We start from the raw sequence: 19672 nt of genomic DNA, 5'->3' as shown, positions 1-19672 counted from the left end.
AAATGCTGAGTTTCGAACAAGTTGCCCCTTGAAGAACTAGATAGCTGTACACCTGTGTTCACAGCAGCATTATTTCCAATTGCCAAGAGGTGGGAGCAAGCTAAGCGTCTACTGACGAATGAATGGATAAACAAAATGCAGTCTCTACATACAATGGAATATTATTCAGCCTTAAAAAGCAAAGACAGTCTGCGATCCACTCCAGTGGATGAACCTTGAGGACATTGTGCTCAGTGAACTAAGCCAGCCACGAAAGGGCAAACGTTAGATGCTCCCACTTACATGGAACCTAGAGTAGTCAGATTCAGAGACAGGAAGTAGAACGGGGGTTACAGGGGCTGGGCAGGGGAGGGAATGGGGGTTGGTGTTTAATGGGGCTAGACTTTTATGATATACTGGAGACAGATGGTGATGATGTTTGTACAACAGTGTGAACGTACTTCATGCCACCAAACTGGACATTTACAAAACGGCTAAGATGGTAGATTTTAAATTACGTGTACTTTACCGCAATTAAAAGATTTTTAAAAGCAAGTTGCAGATTACATCATATATCTGAAGTCTGAAAACATGTAAAACAGCCTTTTGGTTAGCAGAGTTCTAAGAATGTGCATGGGAAATAGATGAAACGGGGGGGGGGGGAGCACACTACTTAGCTTTAGCTCTGGGGAAGTGGGGGCTGGGATGGGATTTGAGTGCGGTCCACGGGGGCCACCCACCACACTGGTGAGAGTTTATTTGTGAAGCCAGGCAATGGGTATAGTACTGTCTACATTCCTTGCACCTGTTTCTTGAACAAGAGTACCCTGTGGTCTGCTGGGCTCTGGTGACTGGGGGGAAGGTTCTGTGTCCTTCCACAGTGGCCTCTTGGCCAAAGCTGAAGAGCTCCCCGGGGCCACCATCCCCCCAGGCGGAATGCAGAAGTGCCCTACGAACATTCTTTCATTCTCTAGTTGAAATAAGCAGCTCCACTCCTCCCCCCAGCCCCAGCCTTTGACTGAGCTTCAGGATTATTTTACATTAATTTAAGATCCCTAATGAAGAATAATTAACAGCTTCAAGGGAGCCTGGCACACCCTGTGTTTAGAAGTGGTTAATTATGCATTGTCTGCAAAACATCCTTTTCATACTCTTAAGTTTTGGGCCGCTGTTTTAAACAACGGAATATGGCATCAGGAAAAAAGCCAAGAGGTTCCGTTTGCAAAGCCTTCCTGGGGGGGTGGGTCTGTGTGGGCCAGGACAGCCACATTTTCTATGCCCCTACCAAGTGCTTTCCCGGAGTTGTCCTTTGTCAATCCCCAAGGGAGCCCTGAGGGGTGGGCTAGCACCCCTCCCACATTGTACAGGGGCGGGCTTGGAGGGAAAGTGAGTTTCCAAGCACTCTGCCGGGATGAGGTGTGACCATAAAGCCAAGTTCTTGTCTCCCTGACTGGTGTGTCACCATTATTTATGGTCACTCCCTGGGCATGGAGAGAGGCCTGAGCATCTCATTTGCTTTGAGAAGCTCCATTAGACTCCTCCAGCAGCAACGGGCCTCCGCAGCCAGACTGCCTGGTAAGATCCTGATGGTCCCACTGACAGGCCATGGGACTCTAGGGAAACTACTCCTTCCTGTACCTCAGTTTCCCCTCAGCAGGAAATGGGTTAATCACATCCCCCACTTGTTGAGGTTGCTGCGGAGTTGGGGCTTGGGGGACCTCACATGTAGTGGGTGCTCAGTGAACCCCAGCATTATCGTCACCTACACTGCCTTCCTTTCTAGACTCATCTCCCTACAGGTACCCTACGTGTCAGTCTCACTTTTGGCCATTTCTGAACCATGCCAGGCTAGGTCCTATTTTCTTATGTTTGTTTAAGCTGTGCTCTCTGCCCTTCCCTGTCTGGAAAAACCCCACTCCTACAAGCAGCTCAGATGCCACCTCCTGCAGCAAGACTTCCTTGATTTCTCCCAGACACCCTCCCTCTTGCTACTGGTAGCTTTGTGCCACCTCTATCTCCCAACTTTAATTTTCATGGCTTGTTAGTGGGTCTATTCCCCTTGGAGGCTGGAAGCTCCTTGAGGACTATGTCCCATTTGATTTGGGGCTGCAGTAGGGGCTTGGGAAAAGAGCCCCAACTCTGAATATGAACTTCCCAGGGTGGCCCAAAGGCCAAGGGGACTGTCACCAGCTCCCCCTGGAGGCTGAGCCAGGCTGCTCACAAGGACCATGGGACTCCCAGAGACGGCACTCAGCTTGTCCTTCCCTCTCTCTATTTCTCCTGGGGTCCTCACTGTGTGCAGCACAAAGCCCAGCCCTGGGTTCTGGACCAGAATCCCTAGCACCCCCCTCCTAGTTCCATGGTCTTTTGCTAACCCCTGAAGACATCCGCCCTTTGAAAGCTCCTGGGTTTTTTCCCCACATGCTTTTCCTCTTTGCCTGAAACACCCACCTCCTTCTCAGCCCTGCCAACCTCTCATGCTTCATTGCCCGCTCACCTGTCACCTCCTCCATGAAGCCCTCACACCCTACTCCTCTGTCAATGCTCTGACCGAGACCCCTACCTTTTCCACCAGAGTCCCTGTGGTGTAGGACTGTGCCTCTCAGGCCTCCCTCCTGCTCCAAGGCCCTGGTGTGCGTGCATAGCCTCAACTGAGGAGCACTCAAGAGAGACTATCTTGGAACAAGAGGGACCTAGATCCAGAGGGACCAAGCCCCACTTACTTGGCTGATCGCCCTGCAGTTTCACTCAGCTCACCTGCTCAGAGTGGGGGGCTTGGTGCCTCTTAGCAGTAGGGCTGAGGATGAATGATCCTGTCTAGGGCTCCACCCTCCAACCGTCCCTTGATAACTAACAGCCAGAATGCGCCAGGTGCCCCAAGGCGTTACAACAAACTCCCCAGGGGGCAGGCGGAGGCTCGGCCACCTGCACAGGGTGGAGATCCCACCTGGTGGGGCCTTCCGCTCAGATGCTGCGGTGCTAATTAGATGCAGGACAGGCCTCTTTCCCTGGCACCCACCCAAGAGCAGGGACTTCCTTTCTGAGGCTGCCGTGAGACCCTTGGGGCCCGCCCCATTCGGAGAAAGCCCCTAGAAGAGAAAAGAAAAGCTCTCAGGCTTTCCCAGGGCTGCTCGCATGCTAATAGCTGTCGACTTCACAGAGTGTGAAATCGGGAAAAACTAATTCCCTCAGAATAGCTGGTATTCGGGTTCCCTCCTCCCAGGTCTTTCATCCTGTGCTGTTTGAAGGCGACCACGGGGATGGCCCATGGTGCCCTTCCTGCCAGCCCAGGCCCCAGCGTGTCTTGGCCAAGGTGTGCGTGCCGACACAACACACGTGTCAGGTTTGTTAACATTCGGGCTCGTGGTCTGCGGCCTGGATCATTTCAGGGAGCAGTCCCCAAATACCACTAGTGTCAGTTCCAAACACCGAAAGATGGGGAAATTGGGGCTCAGAGAGGGCAGGCAAACTGTCCAGAGTCCCACAGCAAGGGATGGGTTTGAACTCTGGTCTCCTGACCTCCACACCAGGGATCCCTCATCCAGCTTTCCCAAACAGGTATCAAATTTCTGCTCGGGATGTAGGCAGTCACACCTGTGTATCACACGAGGCACCCATTAGGCGGAAGGAAACGAACCGTGGGAGGGCCAAGCTGCCCTCCTTTGGGGTCACACCTGCCCAGGATTCAGTCCACTCCAGGACCAATCCCGGCAGCAAGAAACAATGAAACCCAGCACTGGACTGTCAAACGCTTTTGGGGGTGAGCACTTCCCTGCAGAAAGCCTCCCTCAGGGCTGGAGGGAGAGGAGAGTACAATTAAGCTGAGTTGCAAAGTGACCCATGGCAAATGCCCCCACTGTTCGTGGCCAGTGGCGGGGACCCTGGGCTGACCTGAAGAGGCCCGGCAATTGGCAGCCTGGGGCGTGGGGGGGCCCTCACCTCACAGCCCGTTGCCTGGTGGCAGAGATCCTCCCCGGAGGTTCCACGTACCTCTTATAGACTCCATGCAGCGGCTGCAGACACAGGAACTGCCAGTAATCCAGGCAAAAGGCCTTGAACTTGAGCATTTTCACCTTTCAATCTCCAGCCGGACCACGGCAACTCCTCCACCGAGACTCAGAGAGCGGTTGTGGGGAGCTGGGGGCCTGGCCACTCCGGCCCACCCTGGTCCCGCCGCAGTCCCCGCTCACATGGCCCAGCCCTGCCCAGCCGGCTCCTAGAGCACACGCCTCCAATACAAAGAGCAGCGCGCACAAAGCCTAGCAACTCGTTGGTGCTGCTCACCCGGGGCAGTCTCAGACTGCTGCTGTCTCTGGCGGCTGGTTCTTCTTGGGGATCCCCTGGGGGTCCCAGGGGCAAACCGAGGCAGCCCTGGCTGTGCCCAGTGGCAGGGGCCCCCGGCTTATCATCCTGGGGGGCCTAGATGCTGGGGCTCTGATGGCGGCTCCAAGCCCCTTCTTCCAACCAGGCCCTGGACACTCGGTGGCCTCACCCGCACCTGGCCGGGCAGTCGCCCACCCTGGCCTGTCTGGCCCAGAGTGGCTCTGGCACCAAAGACCCGGGCGTGAGGCGAGGAGGGGGCAAAATGACAGACCAATGCCGACCTTGAGAACCAGATCAATTACGTTTGGTGGAATCCCAGTCCGGCCAGTGTGAGAGAGAACTCACCACTTAGCCACATGGTGTGGGTGGGAGCAGCTTGCCTCTGAAAGGCAGGCAGAGAAAGACTGACAGGGCCGGCGGAGCCGTTGCCCGGGCAACGGGGACACATTGATAAAATCTAAAATGGAACCTCGATGACAGCTGCTCATTGGCTGCCAGGAGGGGACTCCTGTCGCTAGCAAGGGAGGGTGGGAGAGAGAAGGGCAGCGGGGTTCAGGGGCCGGGGCCAGCCCCCGGGCTGTTGGGCAGGAACAGGGGGGTCACAGGCAGAGTGGGTGGCTCTGTGGCCCCAGGACCTGGCAGTCACAGGCGACAGGAACAGAACCACAGGGCCTGGCCTCTCTCCCCATCCCTGCCAGTGGGTCCTGCTTCTGCTCGGACCGCTCCAGGGGTCATTCCCAGCACACCAGCCACAGGGACCTTAAAATGTCATTCTTCTGCTCCACACCTCATGTGGCTCCAGGCCGCTCTCAGAATAAAGGCCAAACTTCTGAACCATAGACTGGATGCCGCTGAGCTCTCTGAGCTCTCTGAGCTCTCCCCTTCACGTCTCCTAATCCACAACAGCCTTCAGGTCTTCCCATGCAGGGCTTTCTCCCAAAGGAACCCCTCCTCTGGGGAAGTCGCTCATCAGCCATCAGCCATCATCTCCAACACCTCCTCGGAGCCTCCTTCACCCGTGCCCTGTGTGATCTGCTCTCCTGGATGGGCCATCATCGGATGTGATCTAAATTGTTTCCTTGTTAATTGCCGCCCTGTGCTGGCTGTGGTGGGAGCATCTCCCCGACGTCTCCCAGGCAGGGTCCCTGCCTCTCTTTTTACCACCCATCTCCCTGCTCAGCCCCATGCTAGGCCCACCATGAGCACTCAGTCCTCATCTGTGGAAGGATCGGCAGATCTTGGGTCGCAGAATTGGTCTTAGCACCTGACATGCCCTCCTACGCACAGCACGCTCCCCCCTCTGCTACTCCAGGTCCCTGATTTGCTCAACCTCATTTACACGGCGATGGTCCTGTGGCCCTCCCCTGCTCTGGGATAAGGGAACGGAGGCTCAGGAAAGACTCTGGACCATGCATGAGGGGTGACCTCCAGAAGATGGCAGCCTCAGAGGGGAGCTGGTGCTGAGCCAGGTTCCGGGGTGCCAAGTGTGGAACCAGGAGCCCAATCCCCAGCCCCGAGCTCTGACAAAGCCAAAGAGCAGAGTCACCTGTGCCTGGAGGACATTCGCAAGCATTGGGACACATAGCACTTCTGCGGGGGTGGGGCTTTTGCCCCACCTGCTTCCCCGCCAGGGGCCACGTGGCAACCTCTGGAGAAATCTGGGGTTGCCACGACTGGGGAGGGGTGTGCTACTGGCATCTAGTGGTGCGTAGATGGTGCTCAAAGTCCTCTGATGCACAGAATGGCCCCCACGATAAAGAACGATCCCTCTCCAACTGTTAGTAGTGGTGGAGCCGAGAAACCCCGCCCTGGAGAGTAACTCGCCTGGAAATACCTCATCATGGACAGTTAGAACTGGAAGGGCATTCGAGATGGCTCAGTCCAAGGCTCCTCTTGTACAGACAGGGAGTGTGAGGCCCAGCCAGGGGCAAGGGCACACCCAGCATCATTAGTCTGGGCCCAAGCTGGGTCCAGAAAGCCCTGCACTTTCTGGGGCGCTGGGGAGAGGTGGGCCGATGGGGAAGGAGGGTGACGGTGGCCATGTGCCAAGGGTGAGGAGCCTGTCTGCCTGTTTGCGGAGGTAGCACAGGCCTCATGAAGTGCCGCCCCGCCCCTCCCCTCTCCCCCGACCAAGACATCAGCTTCCCTCTCACGCATGTGGCAGAGGAAGCCGGCTATGCCTTTGAAAGGAGGCAATTGCTGGCTGGGACCTTTGTTTCTGAATTCCCAAGCTGTGAATGAGGCCTCCAGAACCTCCATGGGATGGGTGGGCAGAAAGGCACCTCCTCCACTGGGGCCCAAGGGCCAGGTTTCCCTGAGGCTCCTGCAATGCTGCCGCACAGAAAGGGCACGGAGGCCAGGCCAGGTGCTGGTAGGACAGGGTCAGGGGGGCTCTGGGGCCTGGGTCTGGCACCAATATTCCTCTGGTCTCTGCATCTCAGTTTTCCTCATCTGTGAAATGAGAACATTGAGCCTGGCTCCGCCTCTGTCCCAAGGCTGCCGTGGGGGTCAGCAGTCAGGATGCATTGGGACTGTGAGATCAAGGGGTGGGCGAGATCCCAATTAGCATCTGTCTCTTTTCTGTTCCTCAAAGAGATCAAGCATGTTCTACCTCAGGACCTTTGCACTGGCCACCCTCACCTCCTGGGTGCTCTTCCCCTTCTGGTCTCTGGTTAGATGGCCCTTTCCTGACCACCCTCCTATCACTCTCTACCCCCTTTTCCCTGATTTATTTTTCTTCACAGCACTTACCACCACCTGACACAACATTTTAAAACCGGATTCCTTCGTTTGACACCTGTACCCTGACGCAGTAGCTCAGCGAAGGCAGCTACACTGCTCACCACAGTATCACAAGCACCCGACACCCATAGGTACTCAGAAAACAAGGGCTGGGTGGAGGAGAGGGAAAGGGCAGAGCTGAGGGGTCCTGCTGTCTGCTCTGACCCCTATCTTGGTCCTCCGGGGCTATGAAGGCACCAGGTCATTGGCTTCACGGTTAAATGTGACCAGCATCAAGAGGTGGAGGTTATTGTGGCCATTCCCTGACCATGAACTCCTGTCTGGTATGGTGAAAGTCAGGTCTGGGTCAAACCTGAGGGGAGCAGGAGACGTGTGACTGCCCCTCCCCAACCCCCAGATGCTCCGGGACAAAAGCCCCGTTAACCCTCCCTTCATTCTAGAGCCTTCCCCGCCTGGCCCTGAGCAGAGTGCTGACGGGGCTGGCTGAGCGGGTAAAGCGGGGGGAGGCATGTTGCTGTCTGAAACGGGGGTGGCTTTCAGAGAAACCAGTGGCTCAGCTGCTTTGTAGGAGTTTCGTGAGCCTCTGCCCCCGGGGCCAGTGTCCGGCTATGAGCACGTGAAAACAGAGCATGGCTGTGGCGGGGGTGTGAGCCCGTGCGCAGGAGGGATGGAGCAAGCACGTGAGGAACGAGTGTGCAAATGTTCCGGATGCCGCGTGTGTGGCGGTGCCGGCGCTGTCCCGGGGGCTGTGGGCGTGAGGAGGAACGCCCAAGCGGGTGAGGAGCGTATACTGTGGCCTCGGGTGGTGTTCACAGCAGGATCTGGGGTCACACCCGGGCTCTGCTCCCCGGCTGAGAATCCTCAAGTCACTTCTGTAAAACAGGTTGGTATTAGCTCCGTGCAGCGGTGAACAAGTGGGGTACCGTGGGGTTTTGTCACACGTGCACACTCGTCAGCATCACACGCGGCTATGGCCATGGGGATGACCTGAATGTGTAGGTGGCTCTCTACCCTCGTGGGGTGGGTGGGGAGCTGCTAGCACCACAATAGCTCGAGGAAGCAGCACCCACAGGGTCACGCCTCTGCCCTTCTCATGGCCTCGGGGAGCCTGAGGCTGGGACCAGCCCATCCCAGCAGAGCACCCATGGCTCTTGTCCTCAGCACTGGGGGCCCAGGGCCTGCCATGTCTCCAGTGCTGGGGCTCCCAACTTTATAGGCCCCCTTTCAATCTCCCCAGTGGGACTCAGCTAGCTCAGCCCGACCCTCTGCCTCACCCCTGCCAGCTCTGCGTACTGGGCCACATCCAAACCTGTGGATCGTCACCAAGTACGCTCCTCCCTGGCCTTGGTTCCTCTCCAGCCCTCCACAAGGACCAGACTATTTCTTGTCGATAAGGCCCAGGCCCCACCTGCCTGACTCACACGGTTACACCAGACATGGCTCCCCATGCCAACACCACTCCAGGACTACTGGCCTGTGACTTGTCTTTTGTGCCCCTCGCCTGTGAGCAGAGATTGGCTGACTTCCGATCCACGGGACCCTGCTCTGTGCCTCGGTCTCCAACGCTTCCACGTAAAGTCCGAGAATGTCTTTTTCTGAAGGCATCTTATGAAAATGTCAAGATACAAAAACCTCAGATGTCCCCGGTCCCACCAACTATCATCGGAAAGCCAATAGAAAGCATCAGCTTCCCCCTTGGGCTGTTGCCCCGTTGCCATGGGAACGGTGGCCACAGGTTGGCCCTCAGAGGGGACTCTCCCCCAGCCTTGAATCTCAGAGGAACCATTAGCTGAGCCCTAGTCTTTAGGAGACCATTCCTTGCCGGACTGGATCTCAGAGAATATGACAGCAGTACCTCTGGTGCCTGGGGGAAGTTTCAGGCTCAACAGGGAGGCTAATTTCCCATGATGCCTCTTGCGCCCACCCTCGGTGCTGATGGGAAGAGCGGGCCCAGAGGGGAGGGAGCGACAGTACCTGTAGCGGTCAGTGGACAGGCTGCTTCCGGTCTCCAGGGAGCTCCTGAGGTGGTAAAAGTGAGACAGTGTTACCCATGATACCCACACGACCAGTGCTCCTGGGGGCCATGCCAGCTCAGGCTGCACTGGGTGGTCCCAGGACAGGTCCTGGGGGTAGGTGAGCAGCCCTGGGAAACGTGTTTGGCCTCCACATGCAAGAAACCATGTGTTTTCTTTCTCTCTGACAGGTCGGTGACAGGTTGCCATGTCTCTATCCCACATGCCAGTTCAGAGAGCTCAGTTACAAGGGATCCTGGGCAACATCGAGTCCAGGTGCTCCTTTTTAACCAGGGAAGCCAAGGCCCAAGATCCCACAGGGAGTCTCCCAGTCTGAGGCTCCTTATAGTCAGAAACCTGACAGGGACCTGGGCCTGCCACATGGGGTACTCCTGCCCATGAATGAGCTGACCCCTGCCTTCTCACCCTCCTCTCACCCTCTCACCCTACCCCCACTTTTGACCATCCTGCTACCTCGCTGTTCCTATAACATGCCAATCTCATTCCTGCCCCAGGACCTTTGCATGTGTTCCCTTTCCCTAGGAGGCTCGGCCTCCATGCCACATTTGACACTCATTTTCCAGCTTAGAGGGGCCTTCCTGGAGGGGCAGCCCTGCCCCTCATGCTCTCATCCCATTGCTCAGTTTTATTTCTTTTGGAGCCCCATGGGAAAAGGAACTAAGTTTGTTCACTGCCTGTTTTTCCAGGCAGGGCCTTGTAGGTCCTGGTCATGGCTGGCCCCACTAAGACTAGTCAATCCTGTCACCTGTTATACATGGTGGGTAAGAGGTAGTGAGTACAGGTGAGTAGAGTCAGAGGAGGAGAGGGAAACCCAGCCGAGGTCCCTGTGGGTGGCCTGTGAGGCAGTCTCAGCCTCATCATGGCTCAAGATACGGAGGCTCGGAGTGGCGAAGCACCATGGGCAGGGTCTAACAGCTCTCCAACTGGCACTGGGCTGGGATTGAGACTCCGGTGTGTCTGGCCTGGGACCACGATGCTCTGTCCCTAAATAGGCCTTCCATTGGAGTCCCCGTAGACCACAGGCCAGGCTCACAGCCTCCATGCCCAGAGTCCAGAGCCCCTGCCCAGAGACTCGATATGCAGCTCTGGATCTGGGTCCAGAGCCAGCCCGCCCTGGGGTCAGACGCCACTCCACCCTCACTTGCCATGGGTTTGCTACAAGTCCCTGTATGCCCCTCCGTGCTTCAGTTTCCACATTTCTAAGAGGGGGATAAGTAAATTGTTCATGGGAGCAAATAATGTATTTGAAACGACTATGGAGAAACACGAGCCTCTGTCTGCTGTGTGTGGTGGCATCGCCAGTGTCCTAGGCCTTTGGGGCCTTGGGATGTGGCCTGGCCCCCCCAGCACAGCCTGTCCCTGCCCTCCTGGGAGCAGCTTCTATGACACTGGACACACCCCAGCTGTCGAGGTTACTTACAGCCAATCTCCCTCCCCGCACCCCCCAGAGCCAGAGCCCATCCCAGGGCCATGCACCTTGGGCTCAGCAACTCTGTGTCAGTGAGGCCTTGCCAAAGCTCAACAAGAAAAGAGGACATAAGGGGCGGTGTCGGGATGCCCTCCAGTCACTGTCCCAGACTGGTCACTGTCCTGTGCCTGTTCGGGTGGGCGATGGCTTTTCCAGGGGGAGAGAGGGTGGGGCTGGTCAGGAGGGGCTTACTTCCCTCCAGCGGCAGGACCCCCTACTGGGAGTGGTGAGGAGCTCCTGCCATCAGGAAGTCCCTAGTCCAGACAAGAAACCCCAGCGTTCAGCACCCCTCAGATGCAGGGTGCCACAGGAGGAAGTACAAATACGATGTGACAGGGACACAGCAAAGTGATGCCAAGGTGCCCAGGCACAGAGCCATCCCACACAAGCAAAGGGGTTTGGCTCCCTAGCTCCGGTCCTGCTCTGACTACATAACGAGAACCCGGCAATATCCCGGCCAGCGGCAGAGAGCCCACCTGGTACTAGCTGCTGTTCCCACACACGTCCTCATCTAACCCTTGCATAACCCTCACGAGGCACAAGGCAGGTGCAGCTCAGGGTGCCCTGTCCCTGGGAAACCATTCCGTTCCCTGCCTCTTTATCATGCAGGAAACTCCTATTCACCCTACAAAACCCTGCTCGAGTATCAACTTCTCCATGCAGCCTTCTTTGCCGACCATGACCTCCAGGGAAGATTGCTTGCTTCCTTCCTTCGTCCTTTCCCCTCTCCCCCATTATTCATAACAGCGAGTCTATTTGGAGCAGCTCTTCTGTGCTAGGAGGCACTGCTGTTAACCCTTTCCGGATATAAACTCTTTTAGTCCTTGTGGGAGCCCGTGAGGGTGGTACAGTGATGCTGAGTATATTGCACTTGGAACCAACCACCCGAGCTCACACCACAGCTCCAACCTTGGTAGTGACGGAAACCCTGAGACTCGGCCCCCTTCTCTGGAACAAGGCATGGCAATAACAGTGCCACCTCACATGGACGAAGGTAGAGATGAGAAAGCAAAAGCACGTTGTAAACCAGAAAGTGCCAGTGCATGCCTGTTTGAGATACTGACACAGCTATTATCATGCATGTCATAGTGCATATTGAGATGTTAGGCCTTCGACGTTCAAACAGGAGTTCTAGAGCCAAGAGGGCCAGGGTTCAAATCCTACCTTTGCCACATACTAGCTGTGTGACCCAGGGCAAGTCAACGAACCTCTCTGTGCCTCCATTTGGTATTCTCAACTGTAGTGTTTTGGGAAGTCAGCTGGCTTAGACATTTAAAGCACTTAGCATTCCATAAATGCCAGCTATCACTAGTATAGATAGGATTCAAAAGATTTGTACATTACTCAATATGCCTTATATTATGTAACATACATATATGTACGTAATATACATATATTATGTAACATACATTAAAATAGACTATATTAACGCTTAATACCAATAGTAAGTCTGCGAAATAGCAACATGTTACATTAGCACTGATCCTATATTAATAGACATTTGTTTTATTCATATATACAAAACTCTCATTTTATATGTGGGGAAATTTCTTCAATGCCTCTAGTCTTACTGGAGGACTGAGCTGCTTTACCTCTCCCTGCCCAGGGGACCCTGGACCAGGCTCGGACACAGGACTCTCAATTAGCCAGGCAGACCTCCAGCTCTGACTCCTGTCTCCAGTTTGGGTGCGGAGGGGAGAATAGCCCCTTCCGGCCAGCCTGGACAAGGAGACTGCCCTGGGACAGTCCTTTCTCAGAACCCCCTGCGCCCAGCCTTACTGTAGCGGGCTCCTGGGGGAGGCCACTTTCTTTTCCTTCCAAATAAACTGGCTGCTCCAGTCCTCTCTAGCACAGCTCCTAAACAGCACCCAGCCCTTCATACCAAGTTCAGGAACAGGAAAAACTGCTCTGTGTTGGAAGGAAACAGGAGAGGGCTTCTGTGGGGGACAGGCCATGACTGGCAGGGCCAGGAGGGGGATCTTGGGGGGTGGGCTGGGACATCCGGGGTTTGGGGGCCTTGGTGCTGATCACATGAGTGTGCTGTCTGTGATAATTCAACAGGCTGTATATTGTATTTCAATAAAAATTTACGTAAAAAACCCTGCGTGGTTCAGCCGTAGCCTGGAGCAGCAGGAAATAACTCAGAGCTTGGGCCTTTTGTAGCTGAAGGTCCCTTCAGGCACCCTACAGAAGCTGTGTGGCCTCGGGAAAACCCCCTCCACTCTCTGGCCTCAGTTTCCCTCTGCTGAATGAGGAAGTGGTCAGTGTTTCTATTCCAGGCTGTACAGTGGGGAGGGCATTTTTAAGAATTCTGAGGTACTGATGCCTGGGCCCTACGCCAGGCCAATTAAGTCATATAACCTCTGGGGGTGTGTCCCTGCATGGTGGGTGTTTTTTTTGCTTTTAAAAATTCTTTGCTTGGGAATAAACATAGATTCACAGGAAGTTGTAAAATGCAGTGTACTAGGAAGTCCCAGGCACCCCCTTCCCCAGCCTCCACCAGTGATAACATCTTGCACAACTACAGGGCGCCATCGAGGCTGACATAGGTACCATCCGCCATGGTTATTCTGACTTTGCCAGTGAGATAAGCACTTGTGTGTGTGTGTGTGTGCGTGTGTGTGTACATATGCACGCATGTGTGTCTCCGTGTAATTTTAACACGCATGTAGCTTGGTGTAACTTCCACAGTGATCAAAGCCACAAGGGTCCCCCCACCAGGCTCTGGGCTACCCTCTCCTCCCCAGTCCCTCCCTGCTGACAACCACCCATCCATTCACCGTCTTGACAAATGTGTCTTATCAAGAATGCTCTATGAATGGAATCGTACAACGTGTAACTCTTTAAGACAGGCTTTTTTTTCACTCCATGTAATTCCTCCCTGGGGGTTCATCTGAGTTGCTGAGTACCTCATTACCTCCTTTGGATGGCTGTGGACCTAATGTGTACCTCATGGCATGGATGCACCCCAGCTGTCCCACCGACAGACATCTGGGTCGTGTCCAGTTTGGGGGCCCTTATGAGTAGAACCACTACGAACATTCTGATACGGATTCTGTGTGAACATGAGTCTTCATTTTTCTGGAAGAAATGGCCAAAAGTGCAACAGCAGGTCGTATGGTGAGCGTACATTTGCTTTGAATGGGAAACTGCCAAACTATCTTCCAGAGTGGCCGGACTGTCTTAATGTCCCCCGCAGTGACGTAGGCGTGATCTAGTTGCCCCATATCCTGGCAAGCTCTGTGTGCTGCCACGGTTTTTTTGATCTTAGCCACTCTCAGAGCTATGCAGTGCGATCTCCCTGTGGTCTGAATTTGCATTTCACTGACTTCATTCAACCACTGACGTTGACCACTGTTTCCCCAGTTTCTCTGTATCTTCTGTGAAACGTCTGTTCACGTGCACCTTCCTTATCAAAGGCTCCCCAGATGAGTTTAATAGGCAACGAGCTAATCCCCTAGCACCATCTGAACTTGGCAAATTTAAAAAGAACCTGGTCTCTGCTGTAAGAATTCTGCAGCCTGTGCTTTCTGGAAGGAATACTTGGAGGGCTCTCTGATGGGGTCCGGGCTGCCACGGGTGGCTCTGAGCTCCTGTGTCTCAGGCCCGAAGGGAACCCTGTCTGCTCCTGGGGAGAATGGGGAAGAAATGGGGTGAACACAGAGAGCAGAGACAAAGGACATGGGAAGAGACCCCTCCTGGGAGCCCCGAACTCTGGGGAGTCGGTGCAAACGCCACAGGCGCTTCTATGAGTGGGCTTGTCTGTAGAAAGCAGTGGGTAGCCAGGTCCATGTGTGGGGTGAGGGCATGACCCAGAAGGGAACTTGAGGCCAGGCAGCTCGGACTGTCACAGGCCCCGGAAGGGACATATTTGTGGAATTTACGTCCGTCTCCAAAGGGGCGGGGGAGACCGCATCCTTCCCGGTTACACTGTCCCTCGCTCCCTATCATTAAATAAGCAATACAGCGTCACTGCATCGATGGTAAGAATAACAGCAGAGCACAAGGAACTAAAATCATCTACCATCCCAGCTCTCCAAGAGACTGACCAGTGTAACTATTTCAGAATATTTTCCGGTGGGGCTCTTCTCTAAGTGTGTCCCCGTGACTGGGCATATGTATATTTTTTGGCTACACAAAAAACACAGTCTGTTCTATAAAATACTCCCACCCTACCCCCTCGCTCCACACTTCTCTCGAGTGTGTTTTTAGGTCTCAAATATTCCTGCACGTCACCCCTTGGAAAGCTGCCTGGAACCCTTGTGGGTTCCCCGCTGCCCCAGGTGGGTGCTGGGCTTGGGCTCCTCTCTCCTCTCCTGGTAAACAAGGCTGCGGGACCATCCCATCAATACTGCCTCTGTGCACGGTCTGGGACGTTCCTCTAGGACCCGTTCCTGGAATTTCTGGGTCACAGGGTGGGAATGTTTTTATGTCTCTGGGTACATGCGGATGCTGACCCAAGAGGCTGGACCAGCACTTTCCTACAGCATCGGGGACGGCGAGTGCTTGGCCATTCTCAGGGCCGCCGAAGCGTTTCTGTTTGGGGCAGAGACAAGGTTGAGGGAGGACGTACTGGGAGCCATTCTGCCCCAGGCCTACCCCGTGCCTTGTCTACATGAATCTGTTGTGACACACGCCACGGGCGCTGCGTGAACAATGGCAGGCCGGGTTTGGGCTCCTGACTGCTCTGCCGGTGGCCAGGGAGAAAGCCCCTCAGGACCAGGGCCAGGGTGCTGTCATCCTTCCCCTCTGGGGCTGCGGAGGCAGAGACACAGAGAAAGAAGGTATGCAGTGGTCCTGGGACTTGAACCCAGGAGGCCTCTCCCCTGGGCCAGGCTGCACTGTTGTCTCATCCCCTTATCCCTGAAGGGTGAGGCTTTTTGCCCAAAGTCACACAGTGGTGCTCACAGACCTGCTGGGGCTCCCAGCTCTGGTCTCATGAGTTAAGGGACGCTGCCTTAGCCTCTGCTTCCTCATCTATGATCTGCCTGCCTCAGAGGCCAGAGTGAGGCTCCAGGAGTGGACAGACAAGAGGCGTCTTGTAAACCAGACAGATGTGAGGTGTTGCCATGTTGGCCATCCCTGGTGGTCCTGCCTAGTCCCCCACACCCCTCCTGGGACCTCCCCCTGGAAAGGCTCCTGCCCACCCAGCCTTGGCCTTCCTGTCCTGGCTCTGGGCCCCAGACGGCCCTGCCCAGCAGCCTGAGGCCCCCCACCCAGCGGCACAGTGAGACGATTGTCCCCAGGTTGGCCTCCATGCCCCTCTATCCTGCCAGGCAGCTCTGCCCAGAAACTCAGCCTGGGTCTGGAAAACTCCCTGCTGGCACGTGGGAGGGGGGAGTGGGGGGCGGGAATTTGTCTCTGTGTAACCACCCCCTCCTTGGACAGAGGTGTGGAGAGAGAGATCAGGGCGACTACACAGGGGCCCTGGGAGAGACCGGGAGTGCATCAAGTCTCTGTAGGCCTCAGTTTCCCCAGCTGCACCATAAGAGGGTTTGTCTAAAGAAGTGGTTCTTAACTTTGCAGGGGGTTGCTTCTCAGGCCACTCTGGGACAGTGATTCATGCATCCCACCTACTAACTACACAGCCCCCACTTTGGGCCAGCCACTCTAAGAGCTTTGTACTGGCTCCTATCACCCCACAACCAGCCTGCAACTCAAGATGTTCATATCCCCACTTCACAGATGAGAAAACAGAGGCTTCCAGACGTCATCAGAGGCATTCTTCAGAGTACAGGGTGATACAGAGTAAGACAGACATATCACTGTCTGAGTAGAGGAAGGGGACAGAGAAGAGAAGTAGATAAGTGTGTACACCAACAAGGTCACTTGGACCAGGACATAAAGTAGAAGCAGGTGTATGAGACACTAGCCAAGAAAAGCCCCTGGGAAGAACTGACCGCTGAGCCTAGGTCTGAGTGATGACTGAACACTGGCTTAGAAAGATGGGGCTCTGTGTAAGGAATAAGCAAGGAGAAGGCCTGAAATGGGAACCAGGGGAGCACGTTCATGGCAAGGGTCCTCTTTTTGGGGGGGCAGGCCAGGCATCTGCTGCAGGAATAAAGCTTGGCTTGGAGAGGGAGGCCCACTGAGACCTTCAACCCCACCACTCCAGCATCCCAGCTGAAAAGATGCCACCCAAAATATCTCACCAGGTGTTCTCTTCTTAAGTCAGAGACACCAGCAGAAGGTGTCTACAGGATAGAGCAGCAGGTGAGGGCACGTTCAGAGTCTTTCCTGGCTGGGGGAGTGGACTGAGGCCTCCACATGTGGCTCAGAACCTGGCTACGCCTGTGCCCCAGGGCCTTTGGCACTGCATCTGGGACTGCCACGTCCTGCCAATCCTAGGCCCAATTTGCTGATGGGCAGGGAGCTCAGGACGTTTTAGTCCAACAGAGGCTGGGAGAAGGGGACAGTGTGTTGCAGTCCCTCCCAACTGGGACTCCTTGCCCTGCCCATCTCCAGGAGAGACGCAGCTTCCAGCAAACCCACTGGGTCCCCTTGGCCTTTCTGGAGGGTCCTTCCTGGGTTTTCTGCCTCACCCCTGCCTGGTGCCAGGCTCTTCAGATAGGTGCTGACAGGGTCTCATTTAATCCTCAAGCCTGTGGGCGGCTGGAGTTTCTTATCCCCATCTTATAGATGAGGAAACTGAGGCTCAGAGGGGCTCACACCTGCCCAAGGCCTGAGGCCTCTTGGCTGGTAAGCAACCCCCCACCCCAGACCCTGACCTGGGTCATCAGGGCTCTGTTCCCCACCTGTTCTCCATGTCCCCGTCATGCACACTCATTCCAGACAGCTGACCCCCAACTGGGAGAACTTTCTGACCCCGCACAACCTTAAAGTGGAAGATTTGCTGAGCCACATGTTCCCGGGGGTTATCTTTCACCTGTAGGGCTGGGAATAGGCAGGGGCCGGGGGGGGGTGGCACTGGATAGCCAGAAAACAAGCTGATTCACCCCAAACTCAGCAACTTCCACATTTAAAAAATTTAACTTTAAATAGTGAACACATTCTCACGGTTCAAACATAAATAAAAAAGATAGAGTTTAAAGTGTCCCTCCCCACTGCCCTGCGCCCACCAAGGCCCTCCCTGCACCCCCAGGGAGTCCCGGTCAGCAGTTTCTTGGGTATTCTTCTAGAATGTCTTTATACGAATACACCCAGATGCATACACACATAGCTGTAGATATTACGTATGTACTCGCTCCTCACACAGAGGTCCTCTCCTGGACACACTGCCCTTGCTTTTCCCTGAACGATACACTCTGGAGCTGAGTAGTACCCCCTGAGCCCCGTCAGACTGAAGACTAAGCCAGGTGAAGGAGACATATGTCTAGGTGTAGGGGTGAAGGGCAGCTCTCTTCTGTGGTCGGGGAATGCTGGGAGGCCCTCCCTAACCCAAGCCCCTGACCCTGGAGCAATACGGTGGGCACGGGGCACTCCTCCTGGAGGTCATGGACTTCGGTGGGCACTGTGTCCCCTTCTGCATCCTACACGGGGCCCGCTAACAGCACCTCGACTCATGGATGTGCTCTCAGACCCACACCTTGACCATCACGTGAGCATGCGCCCACGCACACAGGCACGCACAAAAGTGTGCACACACACGCAGTTGCATACGTACGAGCCTGAAGCACAAAGCTGGGAGTACCATGGGGGTGGGGTGGGGCTCAGGCCACCAAGCATAGGGTCACGTGGTGAGCAAGTCACGGGGGGTAACCCTGCTCCTTCCACCTTTGTGGCCACACTCCACAACCACATTAAAGGCCACTCTGCCACCAGGCTCCCTTCATCTGAAAGCGGGGAACCAGGACCCAGGGGGGGATGAATCACTCAGGTTCCCCTTGCAAGCTCTTTTCATGGAGATTTGCCCTGCAGACTGGATGTTTTGATTCGGTTCAGTTAAATGAAAGCTAAAACAACAAAGAACATTTGCAGAACCCACTGCAGGCCGGGCCCTGGGCTAGGTGCTTTATTGTAAACCTCACGAGAAACCGAGGCTCAGAGGAGCCAGTAACCATGAAGCCACTACATGCCGAGGGCCTGTTGTGTGCTGAGCACTGGGCATGTGGCTTCTGCCCTTCCGACCAGCCTGTGAGTAGGTTCTATGATCACCCCCACCTTGCAGAACAGCCAGCTGGGTGCAGAGAGGGGAAGGGGCTTGGCCCCAGTCACACAGGAAGAGAGGGCACTGGGGTGCTGTTCTTGACTTCAGGGCAGACTAGACTGGAGAGGGGTTGGGGCAGGAGAGAAAGGGTCAGGTCTGCACAGCTGACAAGGGACCCCAGCCCGCAGCAGCAGGAGGCAGACCCCAGCTCAGTATGGGGGACAGCTCAATGGCAACAGAAGACCCTGAAGCCTTCAGGGGTGGGGGTGTCGGTTGGCAGAGCTCTTGGGCACTCCCAGGCCTTGGATCCAGGGGTGTGGTGGTCTCTGGATAAAAGGGGAGCCCCAACCTACACACTCTGTTCACAAGAGGGAGGAGCTGGAGAGTAAAGCAGTTCAGGGTGAAGGCCACAGTGTGGGGGGCTGCTATTTCAGGGGCAGCAAGACGCCCTCCCAGCATGCTCTACTCCCCACAGTCTGGTCTCTGCTAAGGACATAGAGCTTTCTCTGGGCAGGTGGCTATAGCCCACACAGAAGGCCTTGGGCATCCTTGGCCTGCGGGGCAGGCTGGTGGCGGCAGTAGCAGCAGGCAGAATCTGTCCTTGTCCCGCTGGGCAGGGCAGACCTCTGGGGTGGGGAGCCGAGGGGTGGACGGAGAGACAGCGTCCCCACTGGTGGTCTGTCCCAGCCCTGACTTCCCACAACTCCAACCTACAGAACATTCAGCTAGGTGCTCCCCCAGCTCCTCCCTGGCCACAGCGGGGCCCATCTTGGTCACAGCACCACCACCCACCCAGACCCCAAGCCAGATCCTGGATAGTGTAGCCTGTGACACCTTTGATGTCTTCCTTTCCCTTCCTGTCCCCCAGCCTTAGGCCGACCCTCAGTGGGCACTCTGCTCTGTCAAGCCCTTGGCCTCCCCACAGGACCACCTCTGGCTTTTTCCATCACGCCCGCCCCACCCAGCCCAGGCCTGGCAGGGGGGCGCCCCATGGACAGTGCTTTCTGGATGAAAGAGAGA

General features: G+C 55.6%; 1 protein-coding gene across 2 annotated transcripts in view; it reads right to left on the bottom strand.

Annotated features, from left to right (window-relative positions):
- IQSEC1 (IQ motif and Sec7 domain ArfGEF 1) overlaps window positions 1–19672 on the bottom strand; it is a 369892-nt gene that overhangs the window by 132291 nt on the left and 217929 nt on the right. The window contains exon 3 of one of the 2 annotated variants that reach the window (XM_032842816.1): window positions 9019–9063. The exons of the other annotated variant lie outside the window; for it this stretch is intronic. Coding sequence (XP_032698707.1) covers window positions 9019–9063 — 45 coding nt within the window. The remainder of the gene's footprint in view (window positions 1–9018; window positions 9064–19672) is intronic. 2 annotated transcript variants of the gene reach the window in all.

Source organism: Lontra canadensis, unplaced genomic scaffold (assembly GCF_010015895.1).
Source record: "Lontra canadensis isolate GAN:19392208 unplaced genomic scaffold, GSC_riverotter_1.0 scaffold133, whole genome shotgun sequence".
Taxonomy (NCBI): Eukaryota; Metazoa; Chordata; class Mammalia; order Carnivora; family Mustelidae; genus Lontra; species Lontra canadensis.
Note: the sequence above shows the minus strand (reverse complement) of the source record. Positions and strands in the feature narration are given on the sequence as shown.